The 27,602-nt window shown below is 47.6% G+C and overlaps 1 protein-coding gene across 5 annotated transcripts in view; it reads right to left on the reverse strand.

Moving 5' to 3' along the window:
- Positions 1-8,046: 8,046 nt before the first annotated feature.
- The window catches only part of IQSEC3 (IQ motif and Sec7 domain ArfGEF 3), a 99,181-nt gene continuing 79,625 nt past the window's right edge, over positions 8,047-27,602 (reverse strand). The window contains exons 6-15 of one of the 5 annotated variants that reach the window (XM_053976942.1): positions 24,060-24,182; positions 23,253-23,419; positions 21,025-21,164; positions 20,099-20,224; positions 18,906-19,005; positions 16,652-16,813; positions 15,837-15,929; positions 15,348-15,391; positions 15,185-15,264; positions 13,021-13,111 (exon numbers count right to left, since the gene is read on the reverse strand). In XM_053976942.1, the coding sequence (XP_053832917.1) occupies positions 15,190-15,264; positions 15,348-15,391; positions 15,837-15,929; positions 16,652-16,813; positions 18,906-19,005; positions 20,099-20,224; positions 21,025-21,164; positions 23,253-23,419; positions 24,060-24,182 (1,030 nt within the window). In that variant the 3' untranslated portion in view covers positions 13,021-13,111; positions 15,185-15,189. Of the gene's footprint in view, positions 13,129-15,184; positions 15,265-15,347; positions 15,392-15,836; positions 15,930-16,651; positions 16,814-18,905; positions 19,006-20,098; positions 20,225-21,024; positions 21,165-23,252; positions 23,420-24,059; positions 24,183-27,602 lie in introns of all 5 variants that reach the window. The other 4 variants (XM_053976940.1, XM_053976938.1, XM_053976943.1 and 1 more) reach the window with 4 other exon arrangements.

A 27,602-nucleotide genomic window follows, 5' to 3' on the forward strand; every position in this document is an offset into this window, starting at 1 on the left:
CCTTTAATTGTCTGTGCTATGTAGCTGAACATTTCTATTTCAATTTCACCTATTTTTATGAACCGGGGCAATAAGGAAACCACTCTTTATAAACATGTATGTCCTTATAGAGGGACATCTGTGCACAAAAAACGTGTTTAAGCTCTAAACTTTGTAGTAATTACCCTTACTAGAGACCTGCTTTTGCCTGTGCATCCAGGTCCCATATCCTCCCTTCCCTCAAATGCAGACTGAGGGTTGCACAGGTGGGTGATGGGCAATGGACTCAATTTTTGAGTGAGGCCATAAAACCATGGAAGACTTTGTTTCTTCCAACTTCATTGGGGCAGCTCAGGTCTGAGGAAGAACAAATCAGTGTAAGTGGTAATTTTTGTGTCTCTTGGCCAAAGAGCTTGATTGCTGGCAGAGCTGTTCAAAGGTTGTTTCCTCCAGGGGAGTAGAGAAGGAAGGGTCTAGAAAACAAAATTCTTTCCCTGGTTGCCAAGGAAATCTCTAAACCCCCAATTCCTGTTTGCTAGGATTTTAGCCCCAGCATCTCTCTGACCTGTGGCCTTACCTGTGGCACATTGTTCCAGATATAGCAGCAGGGGCTGCTCATAACAACAATATTTGATGAGATGTAACCATTTGCTCAGTTTTCTGCTTGTGACCTTCTCCTTTGCCCTCTCTCTCCTGCCCTGCTCCTTTGTGTTCTCTTGCCTCAGTCCTTCCCTGCTATCATTTGTCAAGTGGAAATTATCTACCTCAGCTTTCTTCCTCCTGCTTTCTTAGTTCCACTACTGTAAAATTGCAACTTTCCCTCCTTTCTCTTCTGCTTTCTATTCTTTCCTCATTTCTATCTCTTTCTATTATCACCAGCCTCTCTTCCCTGTTTCTCTCATGTGCTCTCCTTCCTGCATGCCTGTGGCTTAGCCTCTCACTGTGTGCATGCTCAACACTTCTGCCTACTGAAAGCTGGAGCTCAGGATCCCACAGAGGACCCCAGCTTTTCACAGGATCCAGTCCCTGAGAACCAACTTCCATCCCAACATCAAAATTATAATGAAGTTCCAGGTATTTCTCTTCCTCTTTGCACCAGAAAATGCTGTGCCAAGGGATACTATGTCCTGGTATTACTAGAAAGACATTTCAACACACATTCCACCAGTGTGCAGAGCTGTGCTTGTTCTGAAAGATTTTGTGGCCTTTCCTGTTTTTGCACTATGTTATTTCCACCATGAATATTTGGATCTGTGAAGTCTGGCATGCATAACCTTGCAGCTAGGAATTTGCCCTTAGTTAAGCTCTGTCTGATGGACTGACCCTTTCTCCAGCATTTCAGACTCATCCCATCCTTAGTGCTAGAAGAGCCTTCCCACCTCCCTGCACAGGTTTTCCATCTAGTGAGATGTCAGGGGTGTTGATGGACCCCCTTAAGCTCATCCCACACCTCTGAAATGCCACTGTGGGTGGGTCTGTCAAAGGAGCCATATCTGTTCATTGACTGTAAGAACTGCTCTTGTCCTGTTCCCAGGATGCACCACATCTGCTGACCACCACTCTGCTCCTCATTCCTTCTGGCTCACCCAGAAGAGAGGATGCATAGCCAGGGTGTAGATTGCTCCCCTCTTCTCACTGCTGTAGTTCAGAAGGGCATTGTGCTCCCCCGTGCTCAGCTGCATCACTCCTGCTCTGTCCCCTCACCTCCCCAGCACCTGCCAGCCTCTCCCCCGCACCATAGGCAGCTGCTTGAAATAATCCTTTATGAAATCTCTTAATTCTAAGAAGCTATTTAGGGACCTGTGTTCAAATCCCTCTGAAATCCTCTTTTTCCTGAGGCCTGCAAAATATAAAATAAATGCCACTGCCCCCATCCTCTGCTGCAGCCATGGGAAAGGCAGGATTGTTCTGGTGCTGCTCAAGAGCTGCTTCCCCTGGAGACCCAGGTATGATCCTCCCCCCTGGGAGAGGGGAGCTCTTCCTGCTGCCATTCTAGCAGATGTGTTCCAACAGCTGGCAGCTGGTTATAAAAGACTTGTGCCATGTCCATGACAGGATGGGGCTGTGTGGCACTGGAAGGCTTTGGCTGGCCAGCCCCTGTGCAGCTGGTAATCTCTCCACAGTTCTATTAAATGGTGTGTAGAGAGGAGTTGTGTTGTGCATCGGGGGTGCCCTTAAAGCTGGTGTCATTCTGGATGAGCAATTTGTCCTTATCCATTGCCTCTTCCAGTGGGCTTCTCTTGGGACTGGAGGATCCTGGTTGCATTTGGTGGTGATGGCCAAATGGGGAGGGGGTCTGCATCACTGATGGGATATATCCACCGTGGTTTGGCTTGTACTGAGGGCTACCAGCTTTCACCAAGCACTGCCTGCCTTCCTCAGCAGCTGAGACCATGAGGTGTAGTGCTCATCTCTGGGTGTCTACTGGCACTGGAGGCCACATGGTGTGCCCATAAAACACAGCAGAGGATGGGGTGCATCCCGACATCCCCACTGCAGCCCTGCCTGAGGCAGCATTGCCACAGGCTGTGTGGGGCTCCTGACAAGTGCGTGTCCATCATCCCAGTGATGCTGTCAGGTGGGAAGTGTCCATGTCTGGAGATGCTCAGGAGAGGTTAGTGCTCCCCGCGCCGATACCTGACAGCCATGACGCTGATGGAGATGCCTCCTGACAGCCCAGCATGATGCCACTGTGCTGCCAAGAAAACGGCACCAGCATTCACTGCGGCCCCAGGGACCAGCCACAGGCCCCCGTGGGGTGGCACGTGTCCCCACCACAGCTCCCAGGAGCAAGCAGTCCTCACCTCCACAGCTGCAGCCCTGTGCAGAGTGGTCATGGAGGGATTTATCCTGGCCAGGCAAGGGGTTTCTGCTTCCAGATGAAAAAAACAACTCACCAGGAAAGGACTTGTCTGAATCACTGCTGTAATGATATGGGGAGCAGGCTGGCCCCCGAGGGTCCCATAGCCAGAACACAGGGGCAGGTAGACTGCTGGGGGGCACTGCTGCCTGATCACTGCATCTCCCACAAGCCCAGGACCCACTGGCAGAGCAGGGCATGGTGGCACAGCTGGATGTTTTTCTCCCTTTGAAGGCTCCATGGCTTGGAAAAGATTCTTGGACACTTTGAATTGCATCATGCTGTTCAGGAAAATACAAATATCCCTGCACTGACCCCACAAAGAAAAGCACCTGCTAGTTTTGTGCTGACGCTGCTGACCCAGATCCAGAAAAAAACTGCTCCATATCTTTCCAGATAAAAGGTTCTATTGTGTAAACTCATCCCTTGCCATCAACCCAAAGAGCACTGCCCACTGTCTGCTCAGTGGCTCCAGAGCCCCTAACACAGACCTGGGAGTACATCAGCCCCAGGGCTGGCCCCAGGGTGACAAGGGCAGGACACCTGCCCGTGGTGCCCACAGGTGCCCAGGGTGGCACCTGTGCCCCCTGCCTCAGCACACAGGCAGTGCCAGCTCCCTGCCCTGCTCTCTGCCCATCCTCAGGGACCCCATGTGCCTTTGGGACACAGTTTGCTCCTGTCTGAGTGCTCCTGCCACCCTCTTTTCTGTGCATCCCCCTCCAGCACATGCCGGAGCTGACTGACACGCCTTTAAAAATAACTCCTAGGTATGAAGGAGGGCAAGAGATGGAGGGGGATGACCGCGCCTGGTTGGAGAGGGACAACACCCCCATTTGCCCGTCCCTGCCCTCCTGATGGTGCCGCTATGTCCTGGCCAAGCAGCCGCTCTGGGTCGCTGCCTGCCCAGCCCGTGACACGAATGCTTTGCTGTGTTTTTGAAGCGCATTTGGTGCTGCAGGGGGGAGAGAGAGCTGACATCTCTGTTCCCTCTCTGCACTTACTGCAAATGAAAGGATTAGGAGTTATAATCCAAGATTCTTATTTTTAAGCGGCTTTTCAGCTCTGTGAGGGGAACTTGAGCGTGATGCTCCTGGGGGAGGTGGTGACAGAGCAGCTGTCACAGCCCCAGTCACCGCAACTGCTTGGTCGTTGTCAGCCGAGGCTCAGTGGCACTAGGGTGCTCCAGGCTGTGGAAGTGGCTGTGGGAGCAGCACTTCTGCAGGGAGAGAGAGTGTGTGTGCAGGGGGCTCTGCAAGCCCAGGGTACAGGGGATATCCCACCACCGGGCTCTTGCCTTGGCACCAGGGAGTGCATCCAAGCACTCCAGATGCCACCGTCAGGTTGCACTGATGGATCTACAGGGGTTTCCAGATGTTTTGAGCTCTGAAAAGATGCTTTTTCCCAAAGAAAGGGAAATGGAGGACAGGTCTATATTAGCCAGCACTGTTTAAATGGGAGCTATCCGGGTGGGCAGCTCAGCCATGGTGAGAGATGTGGCAGCCCAGCCCCTCTGACAGCATCCCAGCCATTGCCTGGGGATTATGTGCACCCAGCTCCGTGGGACTGCCCCATCTCTGGCAGCACTGTAGACCCCAGGACGATGCTCCAGCTGTGGGGACTCCTCTGCCAGGCAGAGCCTCAGGATCTGAGTGAGATCGGCTGCTGCCGATCCCCTGTGGCAGCATCTGCTCTTGGGATGCTGAGTGTCAAATTGCACCAGCCCTAAGCATCCTGCAGCCCTTGGAAAGCTTCTGCCCCCCACTGCCAGCAGTGTCTGCTTTGGGGAAATACACTGATCTTTCTTCTTTTGTATTTGTTAACTCCTTCTCCTTCTTCCCACTGCATTCATGACAGACCTGTGTAAAATGTTAGCAAACTGCTGTTTTTTTTTTCACTGGCATCTCTGCAGCCTTTGCCTCTGCTAATTATTATAGCCGTGCCTCTTCTAGGGCAAGCTGACAGATGGCTGGGGTTTTATCTTTGAACAAGCTATTTAAATAGGGCTCTGGCTTTTCCCTTGCACATTTCTTTCCTGGCTGCATGTCCTGAGCTGCTGTATGGGTTGCCCTTTTCACTAGGGATGACAGAAGTTGTGAGTTGAGACTGAAGGCTGAGGTCAGATCCCAGGAGATGGGTTCTTTCCTTTTAGAAAGAAAGGGAAGATCATTCTGCCCTGCTTCATGTGGCCCATAGAGTGCTGTCATTTGGATTTAGCATGAGAATAATGTTGGTAACACGCTGATGTTTTAGTTATTGCTAAGTAGTGTTTACCCAAAATTAAGGGTCCCATTCTCTGCCAGTGAGGAAAGGCACAAGAAGCTGGGAGGGAGCGTGGCCAGGCCAGCTGACCTGAACGGGCCAAAGGGATATTCCATACCATAGCATTTCATGTCCCATACATAAACTGGGGGGAGCTGGCTGGGAGCTGCTGATCATTGCTGGGGGATGGGCTGGGCATTGGTCAGTAGGTGGTGAACAATTGCACTGTGCATCTTTCCCTCATTTTCATTATTATTATTGTTGTTGTTGTCGTTATTGTTATTAAACAATTCTTATCTCAACCCATAAGTTTTACCTTTTTCTGATCTCATCCCTATTCCACCAAGGATGGAAGGGGAACAGAGAGAGCAGCTGCAAGGTACTTAGTTGCTGGCTGGGGTTAATCCACAAGATAAAGAAAATGTACTGAAAAGTCAAGCCTTCCATAATGGGAGGGAATAGAAAGGTGTACATAGAATATCAGGATGGGTATATATCACTCTAAGTGTTTTTACTGCTACAGCCTTGGTCCTACACTCCTGTGGAAGAAGATCCTTCTGTTCCCTGTGTTGTTTTTTGTTTGTTTGTTTGTTTGTTTTTAATTAACTTGATATTGTTTGGGACACCCTACCCTTGATGAGGAGGAAGGATTAGGAAGACAGGATTCTTGTTTTCAAAAAATTCATTGATAACTGTGCCACACTGTAAGATCCCTAGGCTGGAGTATGGGTGCTGTATAAAATATGATCCAGCCCTACATAACTAAAAACATTCCCAGCTCATGGATTGTATTTGGTTTAAGATAGAAAACAGCCCCGTAGCCAGCTTTTAACCTCAGTTGCACTCATCAGGTGCAGAAAAGTTGCTTCAAGACCCACCAAATGTGACAGAGCTCCTAAACTGGTTAAATCCCACAGCCCTGCTAACCATGCATCATCATCCTTGAGGCACCTGCTTATTTGCAGGCACCTTTCCCAGGTCAGGCAGGTATATGTGCATGACTCCAGGTTGCTGAATTAAGGATCTGGGCAGTCACTTTACACAGGGGCACCTCTTCCCCAGCAGCTGGTGATGACAAGAAACCTCAGTCTGTGGGGAACAGTGGAGCCTGACTCTGATCAGCTGTGCCCCAGGCACCCCTTTTCAGCACAATCTTCCCAGAGTACCCCAGATGAGGTGTAAAGGGACCCATAATGACCTTCACACAACAGTGACACTGCAGGCACGTGGCAGCTCTGGGTCTGTGGTGACCTTCCTGCCACCACACTGCTCCTGGAGGACTCCCCTCTCTGTAGGTATTGGGATGGGTCTCTGATGCCTGAAGCAGCACCTTCAAAGCAGGAGGCAGCAGGCTGGGAAGTGCCGAGTTCAGTGGTGAGGCTGCATTTTGCTTGACAGGCGTGGATAGAGCCCACTTAGAGCAAAGCAGTAGAGGAATGTGCTTAATTAAAAGTCCATCTGAAAAGTTTCAGAGAAAAATTGCATCTCAAGATTGTCTGTGGAAAAGAATGGTGTATTTTGATCAATTCCAACCACACTGTGTATCAGTTATTGCACATAATGGATGCTGTATAGATAGAACAGGGTACGGATGCACTGTGACAATTGTGGTATTTGCTTTTTGGGTTGTAGTCCTTTATACCAGCACTACCTATATATGTCTACATAATATCCTTCCCAGAGACACTTGCCATCTTCCAATTAATAATCTGTATCTGTACATTGGAGCAAGTGAGGAGTATTTCACATATAGACAATCTGGTTTTATTGCTTTCATCTTTACTTTACAGCCAGGTGTGTGATCTGAACATCAGCCAGGAACTTTAATAGTCTTCTGTTTCAAAACATCTTAGAAAATGCCTATTTGGGATGGGCTGATTTATAATATATCCATGGCACACAAAAACATGAATGGAAGCCTGTGAATCCCTGGGAAATATCCTGTCTGTTTCTGGGAGGGATTATACTCCCAAGTATTTCATGGTGGGCCTGGGCATCCAAGGGATTCTTTGAAGCCAGCAAAGAATTTGCAACCTATAGACAGGGCTGTTTTTAGCAGGTGCAGTCTGAATCCAGCATCTATTGGATCCAGCTGCAGAGATGTAGCTTGCCTTCCCCCACTCATTGCAGAGGAGAGCTCCCTTCGTGTGCACGTGCTTGATTCTCTCTCAAAGGTCAGTTTCATTAACCTTGGGGTTATGCTTTGTGTAAATATGCACTTATATCTGATCTGCACAGGAAATGTAATTTTCCTTACGTGTCTCCCATCCAAATGTTCACCAAGCCTGAGCCTGCGTGGCTGGTGAGATGTGCTGCAATGGTGATGCTGCGGCCAGCAAAGCTGTCCTGCTCAGCCAGTACATGGTGCCTATGCCCCGTAGTTTTGTCCAGCACGTTCTGTAGAGGTACCTCCATGCTCTCTCAGGTGTAGTCCTGTGTGTTTGCAGGTGGTGTGAGCACTGCCCCACGGTGTGTGCTGCTCTCTGGTGCACAGGTTCCTGTGTGGCACAGGCAGCAGCGAGTGCTCGGCGAGGCTGTGCGGGCCTCCCTCCCCAGAGGTGCAGCCCGCACAGCCGAGAGCATCCAGCGAGATGGACAGCAATGAGCCGTGGCACAGAAGGGCTCTGCCTTTCCCCTCACCGTTTTCCTCTCCACCTCCTTGCAGGGGTGAATTTCACAGTTAAGTTGCCACCTCCTGAACAAGTTTATTGCTACCTGTTTTCCTCTGGATCTGATCCTCAGAGAGCCTGAGCACTGAGCTAGCTCCTGCTGCTTTTGACAAGAAAACAGCAGTAGCTGGAGCAGGCAGCCCCCGAGGCCAGCAGGAGTCCAGGATGCTCAGCACTCCAGCGAGCACCCCTTGGCACGTGGTTGTGCCCTGCGCACGCCGCTGGAGCCCAGGGACGCCCAGGGTGGGGGCTGAGGCAAAGAAGACATTGGAGCACAGGTGACATTATCTCAATATAATTTCTAAAACTCTATTGATTGAACAGATAAAATACCTCTGATCTATTTTTGTTAGTTTTGTTACAAAATATTAGCCATTTGGACTCTTTGCTAGGTGTGACCACACCACTTTTCCCAAAGGAAGCTTTTGTTGGTGATATTTACAGCAGGAGACAGGTACAGACAGACAGGTGCTTTCAAAAGCCTACGCACAGGTAACACTTCTGTTGTTAGATTTTTAAAAAGACACATTCAGATGGGGTTGTGACTAGTGTTGAAGAGCTGGGTGACTTCAAAGCTGCTGTCCCAGGCATGGCTGCAAATGAGAGGGCAGGACAAGGATGGCTCTAGCTCACAAAACACTGCTGGCAGTCCCTGGAGCCTACACTAGCACAGTGAGGCAGCTGGTGGAGTGGGACACGGGGGGAGTTTGCTCAGCAACTTGCATTTCAAAGCAGAGACTCCGCCAAGCAGCAGCATCCTTGGTTTAGGGCTCAGATTGGTTTTGGAAACCTCAGAAACATGTGCACATAGTTGCAGGTTGAGCCTTCTGAGAAACAGGTAACAAAACTCAAACACTTTTGGCTTGGGGGCCCTCAAATGCATCCAAATCTGGTGGTACCTTTCAGTACGAGTAATGATGAAATTCGAGTTGTGGACCATACCCTCACCTTTCATCTACAGGAAGGAGAGAAAATGTGAACAGTGGGATGCTTTGAAAGCCTTGTGAGAGCACTAAGTGTTGCTAGCCCAGCAGCCAAGACTATGGCATTAAAAATTACTGTGGCAGCAGAAAAGCACTGCATTAAACCCAAATTGTTTGCAAGGCTCAATTCTCCTGTCACATTTTCCCATCCCTTTGCTACTAGTGCAAACAGATTAATTTCACTGGGCCTGCACCAGCATGAGCAAGAGTCAGTATAGAGCCTGATGTAACACAGCTCAGTCTCTCCTACTGTTCAGCAAAGCCACCTTCTCATTTGGCCACTGACTACCCAACACTCACTGCAGAACACTAGGTTTCTGTTTTCTCTCTCCCCCTTGCTCCTTTTTAATATAGAAGGTCATGAATTTGGCAGCAAAAATACACTGGTTCATTTGGGTTGAGTTAATCTCTGCAGCAGCTCCCTGTCTGACTCCTCCACCTGAAAGATTGTGCTAGGTTCATGATCAGAATCCCTGCTGTCAAGAGCTGGTGATTTTTCTTTGGGCTGGTCCCTCCAGGTGGGCTGTGGTACACGTTTTGTCCTTCATTAGGTTGTCGCTGAGATGCCCCTTCTAGCCTGCACCCTGTCAGTCTGTGTGCAAGGGTATCTGCTCCCAGCTGTACAGCTACACTGACTCTGTGTGTCTCGCTGGCATGTGGGAGGACTGCAGGAGCAGACACTACAATAGATCAGACGAGGTGCAGATATGTTTTAAAGTGCTTGTCATCCTTCGAGACCAACCTTCAAAGGGAAAAATAAATAAAATCTGTATTTTGAAGTGAAGTCTGAACGGCTCGGCTCCACAGTGGAATTTTGACCAACCTGTTCCATGACAACCTGGAACAGAGTCGTTATGTGCCTCTCCAGCTAAACCAAACAGAAGACGTGGTAGCCAGCAGGCCAGAAGACAGCAAGAGTTATCTACATTTGCTTCTCTGTCCAAAGCTCAAGGCCAGCAGTAGCCTTTGCAAGGTCAGGGAAACAGAACCAGCTTGCCCTGAGAGAATACTTTGCCTCAGGTACCTCAGCACTTCAGTTCACTCACTTCTACCCTGCATCCAGCGTGGAGAAGGGAGTCTCAAGCAGTTTCCTGATTTCCTCTTTAGATCCTTGTAGCTCTCCCAATCAATTATTAAAGCAGCAAACATCTTGTGTAGGAACTTCATAGGCATTGTTATAAATATTTTATCTAAAAAAATTATTTCCTCAAGTATCTTAAGATTTTTTGCCGTTGTCACTTTGTGTTAAATGTCAAGTAAAATCTAATTTATTTATTTTAACACACACACAGAACTTAATTGGCTCACTGCACTCTGGAAAAAAAACCCAAACTAGTACTGCTGTTCCTCTCAGACAGTGAAATAACTACTGGGAAGGGAGGACAGTGCCAGTGCCTCCTGGACACCCATTCCACAGCAGCAGTGAGCAAAAACAACAGCAGCTACACACTGCATGACCGAAAATGGCAGATGCCACACATGCTCCTTGGGAAGCTATGGGCAGCTCAGATGAGGTTCTGGCTGCTGTGAGGCAGCAGGGTGTCACCCTGAAGGGAGTCAGCAGCAGACCAGGCCAGCTGTGCCTCACAGCTGGCGGGGGGGTGAGGGTCTGAGCCCTGCACAGGGGTGAGGACCTCTCCCAGCACCCAGTTCAGGATGCAGAGCATCCAAACTGCCCTCTGGGGCTGGCTAGGAGTAAGCTTCTCTGGTCTGGAGGGAGACTGGGCTTCTATTCAGGGTTTTCTTACAATCTTTTCTGTCATCTGCTTCTGCAGTCTTCCCTGAGGCTCTGCTTGTGGGCTCCCAGTCAGTACATTTGCTATTGCAGATAGAAGTGGCAGCCTGGTGCCCAGCTAAGCAAACAAGTCAGACCTCTTGGCACAGCTGGGTCCATGGGTCATGCTCAGATAGAGGGGGACCTGGAAGTGAGCAGGCTTCTGCCCTGGAGGGCTGGATAAGTGCAGGAGACCTGTCACTCCAGCCCCTGTCTGTTTCCCTAACTCCAGGTCACATGTATGAACTCTTTCCCTGCACATTCCAGCACAGCCATCAAGCACCCAGGGAGCACTGAGGGGAGCCAAGCCCACCCCTGATGCACTGTGGCTTTTGTCACTGGCAATGGCCCCAGAGATCAGCATACTGGCACAATCCCTAAGGAAATTGCTGTGTGGCTTTTACCCCCAAGGTTAAAAAAAGTTTTCTGCATCTGTCTTTGCTGTCCCCCTTTTCCTGACATTTTGCACATCCCCACCACTGGCAACAACTCCTGCCATTCCTTACCCTACCATTGCATCATCAGCACCCAGTGCTCATGTCTCAGCCTTGCACGGGAAGGAAGAGCATTTCTGTCTTTCCCTCATAAAATAAAATAAAAATAAAGGCCCTAAAAGGCATTCTGTCCTATTTTAGAATCCTAAAGTCGATCTTCTTAAACCTTGAAGGGAGCTAGAATGAGTGAGTGAGACCAAAGCCTTTAAGCTAATTAATACCTTCCCCTCCCTACTGCACAAAGAGATTTTTTTTTCTAAAAATACATCCACAGCCCATTTTTAATGCTGTCTTCCTTCACATCAATGTCCCCAATAAAGCAGAGGAGCTGAGCTGTCATCTCTATCTCAGGATCTGCCCCTCCTCTCACTTTGAAGCTGGGATAGAGAGGGAGAGAGAAGAGGCCTTGGAGTCTGGTATCTAGGTAGCTTTCCTATAGGAAGGGCTGAAGGAAGTAAGAATATAGGGGTAAGAGGTACAGGCAAGAAATACAGAAGGGACCTCACATGAGTGGTCTCCAAAATGTCCCTTCCCTCTAGCACAGGTGGAAGAGCCCAAGTGAATGGAATACCCACCCTAAAAGGTGAACATAACACTCAGCTTTGCTTTCAGAATACAAAAATGCAGGTGGGCAGGAAGCACAAAACCAGCCAGAAGAAGGAAAGCAGAGGTGAGTCTGTTCTAGAGAAGGCAATCTCCTCTGTGTGTGTGTGTGTGTGTGTGTGTGTTTGTGTGTGTGTTGAGGTGGGAGGGCACCTTGGTGCTGTCTCTTTGGAAAAGTACACATCCATTCCAGGAAGATCCCTGGACTGAACCCCTCCCTTCTGCTCCCTCAGAACTGCTTGGTGTTTCCTTAGTAAGCATGCGCATACATATGCTACCATATAGGTGTATTTACATGTGGTGAGGTCTGCTAGGTCTCATCAGAGGTCTCTGGTACAATGCTCCATCATAACAACAGAAAAAGTTTTGGTGTTCAGTGAGGCCATCTTTGTGTACTTGTACTGCAGCTCAGGACAGTCTCTCCTCCTCTCAAGCTCTCTTCCACTCGTGCACTCCTTCATTTGGAGCCGGCTGCTGCAAGGAGATAATACTTGGAGAGCGATGAGGAGGAAGCGTGGCAAGTGGTGCAAGTTCTCACTCCAGCTTAGCAGGTGGCAGTGATAGTGGCAGGGAGAACTCCACCCCCAGGAACGTCCCAAGGTATGGCACAGGTGAGTCCATTTCTCTCTGAGGCTGGCGAAATTTCAGGGTGGGTACAAACCTATGGCCAGATAAATGCAAGGAGGGAAAGGAAGCTGAGGAGTAGGAAATGGAAGACACGGTGCCTAGAAAGCAGCAGGTCATCAAGCCTCTGAGGAACAGGGCAGCAAAGTGCTACATGGAGACAACACGAGCACAGAAGCCAGCTGGGCTGGCAGGGTGTGAGGATGTGTGAGCATGTAGGTTGGCAGTTTCTAGAGATGGCTCCTCACAAATAGCATCATCTTGAGGGGAGAGACAAGGGTAAGAGTTAGGTCAGTTGGCTTTTTTTTTTTTTTTTTTTTTTTTTTCATTCTTGTTTTACTAAAAAATAAATCACAAACTAGATCTCTATAGGCAGAAAGGGTCCCTGGGAGGTGGTGGGGAAGGGAAGCGAGGAAGTCTGTGCTGTTTGGTGCTGGTGGTATGGCTACACGAGGCTGCGTGAGCCACTGGAATACCTGCGCCTCTGAAGCAGCGAGCTGGGGGGGCAATACTGGTGGGGGTGGTTGTAGGGAGGGGGTGGAGGTGGCAGGGGAGGCTGATGGACCAGCTTCATGGGGGTCCCAGGGAGCCCACTGCCCACACCGCGCCAGGGGGTGGAGGTGCAGGCGTCGGAGGTGACATAGCGTGTCAGAGTCTGGTTGAGGGCCGGCTCCATCCGAGCGAGGCACGGCTTGTCCAAGACAATGACTTTGACAATCTGCTGGCACTGTACAAGTGTCCCCGCCGAGGCGGGGTGCGAGGGCGCCAGTGCTGTCTCCAGCTGCTCCCGTGGCATGTTAAGACGCATGCTGGGCTGCATTCCACTCTCGGGCCCCAGGGCGGAGTTGTGCTGGTACGTTTGAAGCCTGTTGTGAATTGACACCTAGTTTAGAAACAGCCAAAGAAGCATTAAATGTTACAAGACTTTTCCCATCTGCTGCTACTGGCTGCCCTGAACCCCCACCACCAGACGACCTCACATGCGTTCAACCCTCCCTCCCTCAAAAAACCAGAGCAGGTACGACCCTGGCTGCACAGTCCCCCTCAACAGCCCCATTGTCCACATCCAGCCTAAGTGTTCCTGTCCTTTACATCACATCAAAGACAGCAGAGCCGGCGTTCCCGAATGCAGTGCAACTTTGATTATCCAAACAGCACAGGGAACACAAATCAATTCTAAGAGTGGAAGTGTCCGTGAGTTCTCATGGAAATGAACAGACCTCGAGGTCATGACTTTGTCCCCACCAGCAAAAAGGAGAGGGGGACCAGACCACAAGGTTTCAGATAATCGAGGCTGTACATTTCAGCAAAATGACAGCAGCTGAATCTGAGATAGAGAGTGACAGAGAAACTCAAGCCTTTCCCAGTTCCCTGCCTTTCTAAGTAGGAAGGTACACCACAGGACTGGCTAATCTGTTTACAAAGGAAAAAGCAGAAACCTGACACAGTCTAGCATAAGGCAGCTCCCTCTGATCCATTTGATGGTTTGTCAGTGAAAGGAAATGATTTTCAAAAAAAAAGAAAAGAAACAAAAAATGCCCCTCTAGCTCATACAATGATAAAAGAAATTCATGATGAAATGGCAGCAGATTAGATAATCTCAGAGAAATGGAAATGCTCCTCTACTGGCAGAGTAATACTTGGTCAGCTGAAAGCAGGTAGGGAAGCAGGAGGTCATGAGGGTTTCCACATCGAGATGCTTATAATGGAATCAAATAGGGGAGCTCACTGAGACCAGTCTGAAAAGGATGAGCTGGCCTGGACAGGAGGTCCCTAGCAGGAGAAGTGCAGCAGGGAAATAATGCTTCTCAAATGATGGATAAGGTTATAGTTCCTCCTGGCAAGGACATGGGCTGACGGAGGCCCAAACCAGAGCTAAATTGCTGGTGTAAAACAGAATGTCAGTCAAGTGACAAGCCCTGGGTAGGAAACAAGTGCTCGCAGGTTGGCGTGGCACTTCCAGCCAGGCAGGGGCACAGGTGGGACAGTGGGGCTGCCCTGAGGGTCTGGCAGAGTCAGCAGCTGCACCAGCAACTGGGAAGGAGAAGCTGTGAAGTGACCAAGCTCCCCACCATGCTGGAACAAGGATGAGCTGTCTGTCCCTATCCAGACATGGAGGTTGCTCAGACTCACCGCACAGCAGGACATAATATTGTGTCAATATTTATTCAGGTGATGGAACATCCCACAGGAAAAGCTGGTTGCTGGGCCACGAAGTGCCAATGACATTAGGATACATGGAAGCCATTCTACACAGGGAGACACTTCTCCCAACAGGAATAGGAAACTGGCTGGCAGAGGCACCTTTCCCAGGAAGGGGTATCTGCAGCGAAATAGGGTGCTCTCCAGGGAAAAGAAGCAGCACCTACTCCCCACAGAGAAGCTGAATTCTTTAAGTAAATATATGTTGACAAGAGGGGAAAGAACTACCCTGGAAAAGGGAAGGTTCAGGACAATGGAGATCTTTCAGACAAGAGAGAGTAGGAAGTAGCTGATAAGATTTTCAGTGTGAAGATTTCATTTTCCTGTTTCCTCACAGGCAGTGAGAGTATGGGTATATGTGAAGAAACAGGCAAGCAACTGGATGCTAGACATTCCTGCAAAGATAGATGTACACAGGACAGCCAAGCTCCCTACCTAGGAAGGTGAAGCTCTAAGGAAAGTCTGGTGTACAAAGGCCATGCTTAATCCCCTTCAGGGGGATGGAGAGACAGAGCTGCAGAGATAGTGCAGGAAAGCTGGGCTGTGGGGAATTTGCATGTGATGCTGCATGGAGTTAGCATGTCAGGGAAGTCCTTAGTGGGGTTTTCAGTCTCCCCAGAAGCAGTGGGGTGGGTTAGTCTACAGCGTTTGGGAGCTTGGTCCATGAAGGATGTTACAGTTATAGAAACGGATTGAAAATGCTTTGAAGTTTAGTTTGGATTTGAAAGTTGTATTACCCGTCCTAGCAGTAACTTTTAATTGTATCTCTGGAAATTGGTAAAATTGTCAGTCTGGCTGGGGAGGCATTGATTAAAACCTGAGAAAAGAAACAACAGAGAATGTGAGAAGTGCTGAAGTGAGAGAGAATTACTTACCTCAGCTGCTCTGCACTCTACTTACCTCCACTGTGCTGTCCGAGACCTTCTCCCCCAAATCCTTCTTGCCTTTGAAATAAAACAAAATATCTCACTCATGAGATCTGCCCCTCTAGTCAAGAGCTGGCCCTCATACTGTGGACTGGAGAGTTAAAGGGAGAAGTGCAAGGCCAATCCAGACCCTCTTGCAACCTGTTAGCTGCTTAGTGGGGTAAGTTTTATCAGTTTAGGGAAGAAAATTGGGCCAGGCTCTTCAGAAGTTACCCATGCTCTATCAGTAACAGCTCTTTACCAGGTCTTACAGCTACAGACTGGGTAATGAGACTTCAAGGGTTTTCCTAGGGTGTTTGCAGAACTTATATGCTCTCTTATTTCCACTATTAGGCCAAGGCTAAAGGATACAAAACTGAGCACTTTTTTTTTGCAGTTATTCTCACAGAAACCAGTGAGAACACATTTGCAAAGGCAGCAATTCTAGACCAAAAAAAAAGTTGGGTGCTGGGTGCCCTCTTACCTGTTGGAGAGCCTTGCTTAGACTGCAGTTCCATCTGGGCTCCATTGGTCCTTAAGGAGAGATTCTTTGTCCCTTGCTGTTTCTCCAGTTCCCCTGCAAAATAAACATATGGAAATAAATTAGGGGAGGGATGGAAGGAAGGTTGCAAGCATATTGAAGGAATAAAATGGGAAGTCAGCAAGGAGAATTAATGCAAGGAAATAACAAGTGAGTGTTAAGAAGGGAGAGAGGAACAGCCAAGAAAAAACAGAAACTGGAGAGGATTCGATATGTGAAGAAACTTAGGTGTCTCTATAGGACCTTCTACATATGACCTACATTTATACAGGATTGGCTAGTGCTGCACAGATGGGGACCACTGCAGCTGAGCTATTTTGGCTCATCAGTCTGTACATGGAAAGGCTACATGGACATGTTGTGTGTATAAGGCTATGGAGTGACAGACTGCTTGCCCTCAGGACAGCTCTGTTAAAGGTACAGCTATTTACAGGTCATATTTGCATAGTCAAAGGAGTATGGGACAGAAAAGAATCTTCTGGGTGTGACATTTTAAGCTTCCCTGTTCCAGGCTGCTGTGTCTCACTCCCTGTTTCATAAGCATTGTAAGTAGTTAAGTCCTTCAATTTTTCCTGCTGGCCAGTGGTCACAGAGTGCTTTTTCATCCTATCAGTGAACCCAGGAACATCCTGTGCAGACTTGTGCTGCTCATCCTCTTTGCCCCTGTTCCTGAAGAAGACTTCCTTTATCCTTTTTGCCTTTTGTAGTCACATGCAGTGTGATGGCATTGGAGTGTGAATTGTATGAGAGACCCTTACATTCAATTCGTATCTGTTCCAGTTCTGTCACTTCTGCTATTGACTCTTTCAGGTCTTCCACAAACTTCTGCATTTCCTCAGCACCCAGAGCACAGAAGTGTAGTACCTGTTTTTTCTCTGAGCCTGAAACTGGAGTCACCAGTGTAATGCCATGGGGGTAATCTGAAAAAAGATGTGGCAACAAAATAAAGAGGTGTTAGGCATTCTTGATGGAGTAGTTGGTTGTTTTGGTACATCTGAAGGACAGAGAGTTTTCAGCATGACTCCAGTGGAATTGGACACCCAGAGTTTGTCACACTGCCAACTGTGGGAAGCTGCAGCACGGCAGCCCTCCAAGAGAACAGAAGGACCAAGCTGCAGCAGCAAGGCAAGTGTCACCAGCAGCACAGTGCTGCCAAAACCAGAGAACTCTAGCTCTTAGTTATTTCTAGTGCAGCACTGGGCCTAGCAACGTGAGCACAGAGGTAAGACTGTAAAGCCTTTCTCAATCTGTGGAAGAGTAAACAGTGTTTATGAAGCCAATGACACTTCTTCTCCTGTGGGAGATGCAGCAGGAGAGGTTGTCTTCTGGGCTCAGAGCCATTGCATTCATAGTGGCAGGACTTGTCCCCAGTCTCTCCTTTCATCTGCAGAGAACACAGGAGGGGTATTGGCACAGTGTGGGTGGGGAGCTCATTGCACTCTGCAGAGAGAATGGTAAAGGGAAAGATGTGTATTTGTAGGTCTCTGCTTAGTACTCCTCACAAATAAAACACACAGGAATGTAAATGAAAGGCCATGCCCAGAGACTGAAAATAAACAGTAAAAGGCCTTATGTTTTGAAGATCAGGTTTGTGTGCAGGGAGGTGATGACTGGAGATTCAGCCAACAGAATCAGGAGAACATGAGAATGCAGAGAACTTGCCACACTTTTGACTAGACTTCCTCTATCATTTGCTCGATGGCTGGTGGTTTCAATCCCTTTCCTTCTTTTCTTTCACATTCCTCTACATTTAATTTCTGTCTTCCCCTGTCCTGCTTTCAGTTCTCCTCCAGTGCTCCTACATCTGCCTGCCTTCCATGGGCAGCCTTCCTTTATTAGCCTTCCTTTATCAGTCTTTCCCAAACAAGCCAAGTCCTCACCTGTTATTTTCAGCCAGCCCTCTGCTCCCCCTGTTTGCCTGCCAAGCTCTTTTCCCACCTTGTGTCTCTCTCATCTGTTCAGATCACAAGATCTTGGTGACATTTATTTTACTGTCTCTGCAGGGGATACACAACAGGGCACCTTTGCCAGAAGATTTGGGCACTCCCAGGATAGTCGTGGTACCCCTGAAAGCTGATTCCAGCTCTGATGGTGCCTCCTGGGGATGCTCAGGTATGAATGGCCTTTTAGTTCCCAGGGACGTGGGAGCCTCTGCATGCTGCAGAGCAGGGTGTTGGGAGAGTGACTCATGCTGCCAGAAGAGTAGAGGAGGGATAGAAAAAACTTAGTATAGCCACAGTGCTGCTACATTTTGCCTTCCTTGCAGCATATTCTCCATGTGCTCACACTGGAGAGCATTGTGATCACAGGGGATTGTGTCCCTGATCCCAGGGGCATCAGCCAGGCTTGCCTGGGACTGCTGTGCTGCTCCTCTGCCTGTGCCAGCAGGAAGCCTGCCTGTTTCTGGAACTCCTGCACGGCACAAGCAGCCCCAGTCATGACACATCATGGCTCTATTCCCAGACCATCAAGGTCAGGCTGACTAGGGCTGGCCTCCCGCCATGCTTTGCTGGGTACTGTTCCAAGGGCTCTGCCTCTGCCTTGGGAAGCTCTCAGCACAGCATGGCACTGTGCAGGGAGGGGGCAGCAGCACTCTGTCAGCATCAACGGCAGCAGTGTGACTTTGGGCATGAGGGGAGAGGGGCTAAAGCTGGCAGCAGCAGCTCTGTCAACAAGATTCTGCACCAACAGTTGGCTTCAGGGAGCTCAGTAGGATGTATATGGGGATTGTTTCCCTCAGTCTTCACCACTGGTGTTGTCCCTGCCACCATAACAAGCCAGATCCTTCAGTGAGGCCCTTCTGCAGATGCTCAGACCTAGGAGGAGTACCAGGAGCTTCTTCTCATCACAGTGTACCTAAAGAGTCATCTCCTTGGCACAAGTCTCAGTTTTCTCTCCTCCACTTTTAACTCTGACAGAATCTCTCTCCTAATGCAAACTCACACATGCCCCTCCCTCCTTCTCCTTTTCCCTGCCAAACCCCTCCAGGAAACCCAGGAGCAGTGGACTTACACTCATTCTCAAAGAGATGGAACTGCATCCCTAGCAGGCCGACTGACTTGCAAAATGTGTATGTTGAGGAGCTTTTCTTCTTCGGGCAAAGCTTGAGGATCTGTTGGAGAGAGAGAAGCATCATTGGTGCTGGGGAACAGCGAGGCAAGAACAATGCAAACTGCTCAAAGCAAAAAAGCTCTGTTAAGTGTACATGGGAGCAATGTTTGCTGAATTACTAGCTCTTTGCTGGAGAGCTGCCTGGAATGCTGCACTTGTAACAACACTTCTGGAATCCTGCAGGCATCTCCCTGGGCTCACTCAGCTCTCTCCCAGAGGTGCTTGATTACCACATGTTGACTTTGAAAGGGTAATTCTTTTCACCAAGGAACAGATCAAAAGGCAAAGGGAAGCCTGTCATAAATACCTTAGAGCTGGGAGCAAGAGTGTATGAGAATGCTGTGCTGCCCTTGTACCTCAGCACTAGTTCTTGTGGATCTGGCTTATCCCATGGAGTAGAGGGATAGCAAGGAGCAGACCCTCTCCCCTGCTTGATAACTGTGCAAATGGCTGCAGAGGAATAGCTGGGTAAAGCTCTCTTATCCTCTCCTTCTGCAAAAGGGTTTGGGTTTAGCCTTGCATCTACTGCCACCACAGTTTTACTTCACCATTAAATTCAGCAAACTTCCATTTTGTTTGGCCTTCTTCCAGTCTCAGCATAACTCTGCTCTCCTGTACCTGCATAATTCCATTGCTGGGGCAGGACACTTTCAAAAACACTCTACATATTTGGGGGTCTGATAAGTACTATCTAGTCTGCTACATCCTTTAGGAGGCAGTGATTTTAAAGTGTCTGGCATAAAAGATTTAAAGGGCATGAGAGGGCTCTGTCTACTGTAGTACAAACAGACAAAGAAATGAACCTCCCTTTCATGAAATGAACCTCCCTGCTGGCAAAGGCATGAGAGAGAGCACTAACATTGCTTGGATGGCTGTGGGATGTGACAGTTTTTTTTTTCAAGGGTTTACTGGAGTTACAGATTTAGTAGGTTTTTAACAGTGAAGGGTCCAGAGCTGTGTCTTACAATGTTGATGAACTGGGAGCTGTCCTTAGAACAGAGGGAAAATGGATGTTGTGGACTGGTTTCAGATTTCCTTACAGAAACCAGGGCAGGTTTTATTACTGCGGTGCCTAATTGCCAAAGCACACTCACCACCAGCAGGTCATTGAAGAGGAAGACTTCCCTTTGGTGAGCTGCCTGCTTCTGCACTTTGTTCACATCGGTCACTTCAAACAGGCGGCTGCAGCACACCAGCCGGCGGTGGGGCACCGACAGGACCTGCAGAGAGCACACAGGGGCATGCAGGGGCTGAAGGAGGGGCCACTGTGGGTCTCCCCCAACCTCAGACTGCACAAGCCTGGCCAGTGACACAATTCCACCCCCTCTGCCCAGACAAATCACCTCCTCACCACCGCTCCTTGCCATCAATTTTCCTGCTAGTGCAGTAACAGAGAAAGCCTTTGTGATCCGGGTAAATCAGAGGGCAGGCTAAATGCAACCTTCTTGCTCACACATCCTATCTCTGCCTTCCAATCCTTGGGTCACTGCTCATCCTCTCTCACCCCACTGGACATCTGCAGGTTTCCTGGGCTTTGAGAAATCATCCTGCTTTATTTTGGATAAACAGTATATATATTCTTGCTCTACAGATTGGTTACTGCCAAAGAAGATGTCTGTACTTTGGGGATCTCTTAACCCCAGCAATTTTTAGGGAACTCATTAGAGACAGACAGGTAAAATTGTTTTCTATCACTTTGCCTTTCACTTCCTACACCCTTAAAAGGCCTGAAAGTTTGAAACACTGCAGACCTATCAGCTGAGCCAGCCAGGACCTGCAGTAAAATTCATGGGCAAACAATTACACCACTAGATACTGTAAACTCTGGCCAAGGAGATGCCTCAAAATTAGGAAATAATGAGATAGCAGAAAATAAAGAGTTTGGAGAAAAAGGAGTACATTTGTAGAGACATGCAAGGAAGGTATTACATAAGAGAAGAAAGGCATAGAGGAAAAACACAGAAAAGAGGGCAGGGAGAGAGGTGGGGGAGTGGGTACCAGCAGGGTTATGGGTGCTCACCGTTTTCATTCCAACTATGGACTTCTCCACTTTAGTGACGTAAGTTACATGGTCCTCATTAGATTTTAGCTCTTTCTGCTGGATCCTCTCATAGATCCCCACCACCAGCTCCCGAGGGATGTCAGCACCGTCGTCCACCCCTGCCAAACATAGAAAATGTTGGGCAGGCCAGCCAGAGAGAAAAGAAAAGGGAAGAACCAGTGGTCCCTGGCAGGTCACTACTGCCTCTGCACTGTGCAGTGCTGGGAAGGCTGAAGGGGAAAAGCAATACTTCACTTTAGGCTGTCTTCTTTTGTTTCTCTAATGCATCTAATGCATCAGCAGGAGAGACTGACATCTCTAAGGCCAATGCAGTTGATTTCATTATTCCATTGCTCTGCATGGTGGCTCCTTTCCATGTGTTCCCTAAGGTTTTATAGCCACAATTTCACATTCATATATCTTGGGCCGCTCAGCAGTAACCCCTGCATTGATTTTGTATCATCAGAAGTGCTAGATGTGGAGAAGGCCTATGATGGGATTCAGCAGCTCTTCCTGCCAATGCAAGCATCATCTCTCATTGTCTGCTTGGTGACCTCCACCATTTTCCTTCTGTGTTGTCTCCTAGGAATAATACTTCCCTGCTATTCTGTTTGTGGTATCTCTGCCTTGACCCTGCCCCTTTCCTCTTTTACATCTCCTTAGATAATTCTCCATACTTTGCTGTCTGACCCTTCAGAGCCTGGCAGAAAAGTTTTTTTTTTTCACCCTTCCCTGAGCCAAACACTGAAAACCAAGTTTCCAGTCCTTCCTCCAAACTGGATTCCTCCAGTCATTTTATGTTGATTTTCCTCTGCATTCCCTCCAGCTCCCTGGTCTGAGATGTACTATCCTGAGTTATGCAGGTGAGGACCTGCTGAGAAATGGAAAGGCATTGAGATGTTCTGCTCCCTTACCTACATCCTTGCAAATGTATCCCAAATAACATTTCAAACACAGGCTGCTGAAGGTGCTAGCCTGCAGGTGAGTCTGGATTGAACTCTCTCTCCTTGTCTGTGGTAGGGTGACATTCACTTGCTCGAATGAGTTGTGGTGTGTTGCACAATGGAAGTGAGTGACCTTCATTCTGATTTAATTAATTGTGGTGTGAACTGACAGTTTTTAAGGCAACTCTAAGTGTAAGTTAACATTAAACCCCCCCTTTTGTTAGTGCTATCAATTGTAATACTAAAGGCGGTGATGGCAGGTAGCAGACTCATTCAGTATCTGTGGAATTAACTTGAAAGAGGGCCTCAGTGTCACACTATACCAGTCTGAACCAGGTGACAAATTGTGGAAGGTGTGGGAGGCTGAGATGACGCTTTCTGAACAGCAATCAGGACAAAGAAACAAGTCAAAAGAACCCAGAAAAGTGCAAAATCTTAGAAAAGACGGGAATTTATGCTGGAAAAACTTTGAGGGAGCTTTATATGAATTGCAGATGTGCAGTAAGAGGAACTTGGAAAATGGCTGACCTAGGATGACCTAGGAATGAATATGGCTGGGAAATTAGACAATAATTTGTCTAGACATTATGTCAAAAAGGCCAAACAATACTGAGCTGAGTTAGTAGATCTGAAAATAAGAACAAGGGGGTAGCTCTATATATGAGTATGTTGTGATCACATCTGAAAAAGTGCTTTTAACAAGACATTACCAGGACGGAAAGGACTGACCTTGAAACTAGAAGAAAATTGATTTGGGGAACTGATGTATCAGAAATTGCAAAGAAGTAATGTATGCATGAACTCTGTCACGCCTACAGTTACTATAAGTAATTGCAGGCAATTAAGAAGGGGAAGATTTAGCCTGAATAAAAGGAAAATGTGTTCATCTATTCAAAGCAGCAAGTAGGGCTTGTTTAGCACAACCCAGCAGGGTCTAAGAAGGATGGAGCTGAACAATAAGAAAATGTAATACAATGGACTGTTTCCAAGCAATGAGATATCTTAAAAGATGAAGCCATCTCTCAAAGGAAAATGATTGGTTTCTGAGAAGGCTGGACAGCTTTCTGCAGAAAACAAAGTTAATTAGAATTTCCCTTCCCCAGCACCCTAGAAGGCATCTCAAAGGGCCTTCCATGTCTGGCTCACAGGCAAGCAGCAGAAGACCTGGAGAAAGGCAGTTCCACCAGGTTTTTCCTGCCTTCATCTAGGCAAAATTTAGAAAAGCAAGAGGACAAAAAAGAAAAATCAAGGCAGAATCCTCACCTCTCAGATTGCGAATGAAGTCCTCCAGCATCATCTTCCTGTCAGGCTTGATGTTGGGGCTGTACATGTCTGTGTTGAGGAGGATGATTGCAAAGGCCAAGATGAAGATGGTGTCCGGGTTGTGAAACTGCTGGACTACATCTGGGTTACACATGCAGTACCTCTGGCTGCAGCAGGAGGGATGCACACACTTAACATGGAACATGGGAGGAGCCCTCTGCTCCAGCTTGGCAATGGCTTTACCACAAGCAGATCATATTCCTTTCACTCCACCTCTCACACATAAGAGAAGGAACCCACTGCTCTCTGAAGGCAAATTTCCCCACCAATGGCTGAAGTAGGGCCACTGAAACTTCAGCCTTCCTGTCCTCAGGAACCAAAAAAGCAAGTGAGACTGGAGTGGACTCCTCAGAGTGTGTCAGTACATAAGTGTAATACAGGAGGTGTCTGCTCCAGCCTGCCTTGCTAAGAATTCCTTTGGATGCACCAAGGGAGAACGGAGCAGCCCTGCAAACCCCTCTGCTTCTCTTCCTGTGAGTCACCAATGAACAGGGAATCCCTTGCTGGAAGCCATATCAGGACTGGCCTCACTCTGGCCCCTGGTAGCCTTCATGCCACTGAACATCTGACAAGGCCACAGCTGTGGCTCAGCAGTGGCACAGAGGACTGTGCCACTCCCTGATCCCCCTCTTTGGAAGGGAAGTCTGTGGGCATTCTCTCCATGACTGCTGGTTTTTTGCCTTGGGTGTGTTGTGTTCCCTGCCTCCCCTGGTTGCAGCAGTGGGGCTGCAGGGCTCCTTCTCTTACCTGAAAGCCTCGATGAGCCGCTCCACCTTCTGCGCCTCGCCCTGCACACGGATGTGGGCCTGGAATTTCCGCAGGGCTTCGTCCAGCTCCATGCCTGAGAAGTCCATCTCGTCCACCACGCAGCTGTGAGAGGGGAACACAGCCTTCATCAGAACATCCTCCAGCAGATGATGCCAGGCAGGCTCGTCCATGAGGTACTGAGGCCCAGTCCCCAAGGGAAATCCCATGGGAGGGGCCCTGAGACATCACTATGGCTTCCTGGATCCTGCTTACCATGGGCAGTGATTTCACTCAAGTGATTCCTGCATTCCTGCTGGTGAGCAATTCTTGTGCTTTACTATATATTTATATATATATGTGTGTGTGTGTGTGTATGTATACACCATCACATATATCACACCACAGACAGCACATACATTCACATGTGCATATACAGAGAAAGTATGGGTGTATATATATATATATATATATATATATATATATGTATTGACACTTACCTGCATCTATATAGATATATGGACATCTACACTCACATAGCTATTTAGACACCTGTATCAATATCAACAGGACCAGAATCAGCTCAGAGAAAATAGGAAATGGGAGCTGTTGTATGGAAATAACATGTAACATTACCTGCTCATCTGGTGTTACTTTGCATTTCGGCATGATTCACTGCCCACTGGAAATTCATGGCCAATTTAGATACCCCAAGAATACCCCAAGATACCTCTCTTATTTCCCACTAAAGCATTCTCATCTTATAAAAGCTCTGTTGTTAGTCTCCAAAACCTACCACTACAGTACTTGCTCTCTGTATTAGTCAAATAATCTACTTGTTCTTATTCTTACTGCATGATATTTCAGTCACTTGTAACAACACCACCTTTCTCATGTGGCTTCAGCACATTCTGTTAGCATATTCCTACCTTTTGTGCTCAGGTCATTACTGCAAGCATTAATCAAAAGAAACCCCTGTTCATAATGTCCCTTAGGCCCAACTTCCCATTTCAGCAGAGTAGGTAGGCACTAATGTCTGTATCAGCCAATTTGCTCCCCTGTTTATGATTCCTCTGCTAATTTCTCTCTCCTCCACTCTCAACAAAAAATTTCTCATGTCCAAAGCTTTGCTGAAGTCTAGATTTATGTTCTGCATGTCCCCTGTCTAGAAAACGAGTTTTTCTAACAAAGACAGGCATTGAATTACTCTATTTTCCACTGACTTTGTCATTATTCTTTCCCAAAAATAAATTTTCGAAACTGAAATACTGTCTGACAGATGAAGAAAATTATAGGTGCCAAAATCTCACCTTCCTTAAATAAGAAGTTACTAATTTGCTAATGGGACCACCTTGACATTAGAAGTGCATTAAAAATTCAAGAACTTCATATTTTCTGCTGCTTTTTATCTTGGATGCTACTTCTATTAGCCCCTTAGCCACTTTATTTAATTCTTTGTATTGTGTTTGGGTTGTTTTGTCATGTGGTAAAGGATAAACTGATCCCAAATTTAAGGAAGGTTATTAGGGAGGCAATTTTCCCCAAGACAGGTTGTCTGGGATTTTATGAGGAGTGGTATAGGGAAAAAAAGAGGGGGAGGGGATTAGCTCTCTTCTGGATCCTTCTGTTTCCTAGGATTATCTAAAAATTTTGCCAAAGAAACCTCTACTAATAAAGGGATATGCTGTTACCAGTTTCTTCCTTTCTGAGATAAACTGGGGGTGTGTCTGTTGGTCACTTCTAAGTGCTGCACTTAGCTGTGGGTTGCTGGAAAGTGGTTTGTGAACTAAGCTGTTGACTGCCACAATTTTTATTCCAGCCTTGCTAGAATAAAAAAAATCTGTTGCACAGTTCCTTAAATGGGTGAGAGACAGAGTTCAAATGCTCAGAAACGTCTCTGCATTCCTCCATTGCCTTATTGATTCAGGAGTTATCATCATTTAACTGGGGTGGCACCCACGGAATAACGTACCAAGAGCTCTGACTGGACATAAAGTGCTTTGTATCTTCTGAGGTTGGACTTGTTACAACCTCAGCTAGGAATTGTGACCTCTTTTTCTGCATAAAGTCCATATAATTGAAATTCAGAAACCAATAGGGAGCAAGGGAAGAGAATCAAAGGGGCTGCAGACAGGTGGGGTCGGTCTCTTCCATCCGGCAGCAACTGACAGAACAAGAGGACACAGCTTCAAGCTCCATCAGGGAAGGTACAGGTTGGATATTAGGAAGAAATTTTTCACCAAAAGAATAATAAAGTATTGGAATTGTCTTCCCAGGGAGGTGGTAGAATCACCATCTCTGGATGTGTTTAAAAAAAGACTGGACGTGGCACTTGGTGCTATAGTCTAGTTGAGGTGTTAGGGCATAGGTTGGACTGGATGATCTTGGAGGTCTCTTCCAGCCTCATTATTCTGTGATTCTGTGATTCTGTGAACTGGTCTCATAGGAAATCTTCTATGAAATATTTTTTTATCTGTCCAAGAGTGTGGACTGCAGAAACACTTGGCAATAAGAAAAACTTCCTTCACTGCATCTTTCCTCTTTTATTTTTATTTTTCTCATACTTCTACTCAGTCCCTTGGGTTAACATCAAGGCATTCTGCTTCTTGGAATTTATCATTGATAGTAAAAAGTTTTCCTCTTGTTAGTCATTACTGTGTTCACAGCTGCAACCACCTCTGCACTTGGGCTTTTGTTATTACTTTTTAATCCTTTCCAGTGAGCAAGCATTTCTCAGCACTGACCAGGGTGATTTTGCTGCTATTGTCTGCTTCCAGACATGTGAACACTGAGTCGTTGCATGGCCCAGGTCACCCTAGTAGCCCCAGTCCACCAGCATTAAATCCTCTATCTTTTGCTTACTCCTTCCCTCTTTGATCAGTCTTCCCCCCTCCACACAGGCTGCCCTAAAATATTCTCCCCTTTGTGTACAAATCTCAAGTCAATGCCCTTAGTACAGAAAGCATTGAGCCTTCATTAGGACAAGTAGGACAAGGCAGCTGTTCATGGCTCTTTTCAAGCTCAAACAGGCATTGCTACTTGAGTTATGCTTGGATGCTCCTGTGAGAGTTTCTCTCACAGACTGACTGATGCAGGTTTACTTTGTAAATTCTAACTCCTGTGAGTCTCTTCCATTTGTCTCTCAGTCCAAAGAACAGTGTCCCCTGTTCTTCTTACTAAGAAAAGTTGACCAGGCAGAAAGGACAGGTTAGGAAGAATGTTTGATTCGAGCAAAGTCAGCCTGTGCTTGGATTTGATTTATCTGACAAATCCTGTGCCAAAGGTATGAAGAACAGCTCCTAGAGGAGCCATCAGGTACCAAGCTGCTATTTCTGCTGTTAGACAGGCAGAAAGAAAGATGGATCAGACTTGTCTGTTACTTTTGTGTGCAAATTTGACACAGCAAAGTCCATTCAAAGAACCAAACAGCCTTGTGCTATGGGTCTGCCATGTTCCTCCTCCTCTTCTAGACAGCTGGAAGTTTTGCAGCCTTCCCTGACTTCAGATTCCTGCACAGACTCGCATTAACTTTCCAAATGCACTCTG

The sequence above is a fragment of the Vidua macroura genome, chromosome 5 (genome assembly GCF_024509145.1).
Source record: "Vidua macroura isolate BioBank_ID:100142 chromosome 5, ASM2450914v1, whole genome shotgun sequence".
Classification (NCBI taxonomy): domain Eukaryota; kingdom Metazoa; phylum Chordata; class Aves; order Passeriformes; family Viduidae; genus Vidua; species Vidua macroura.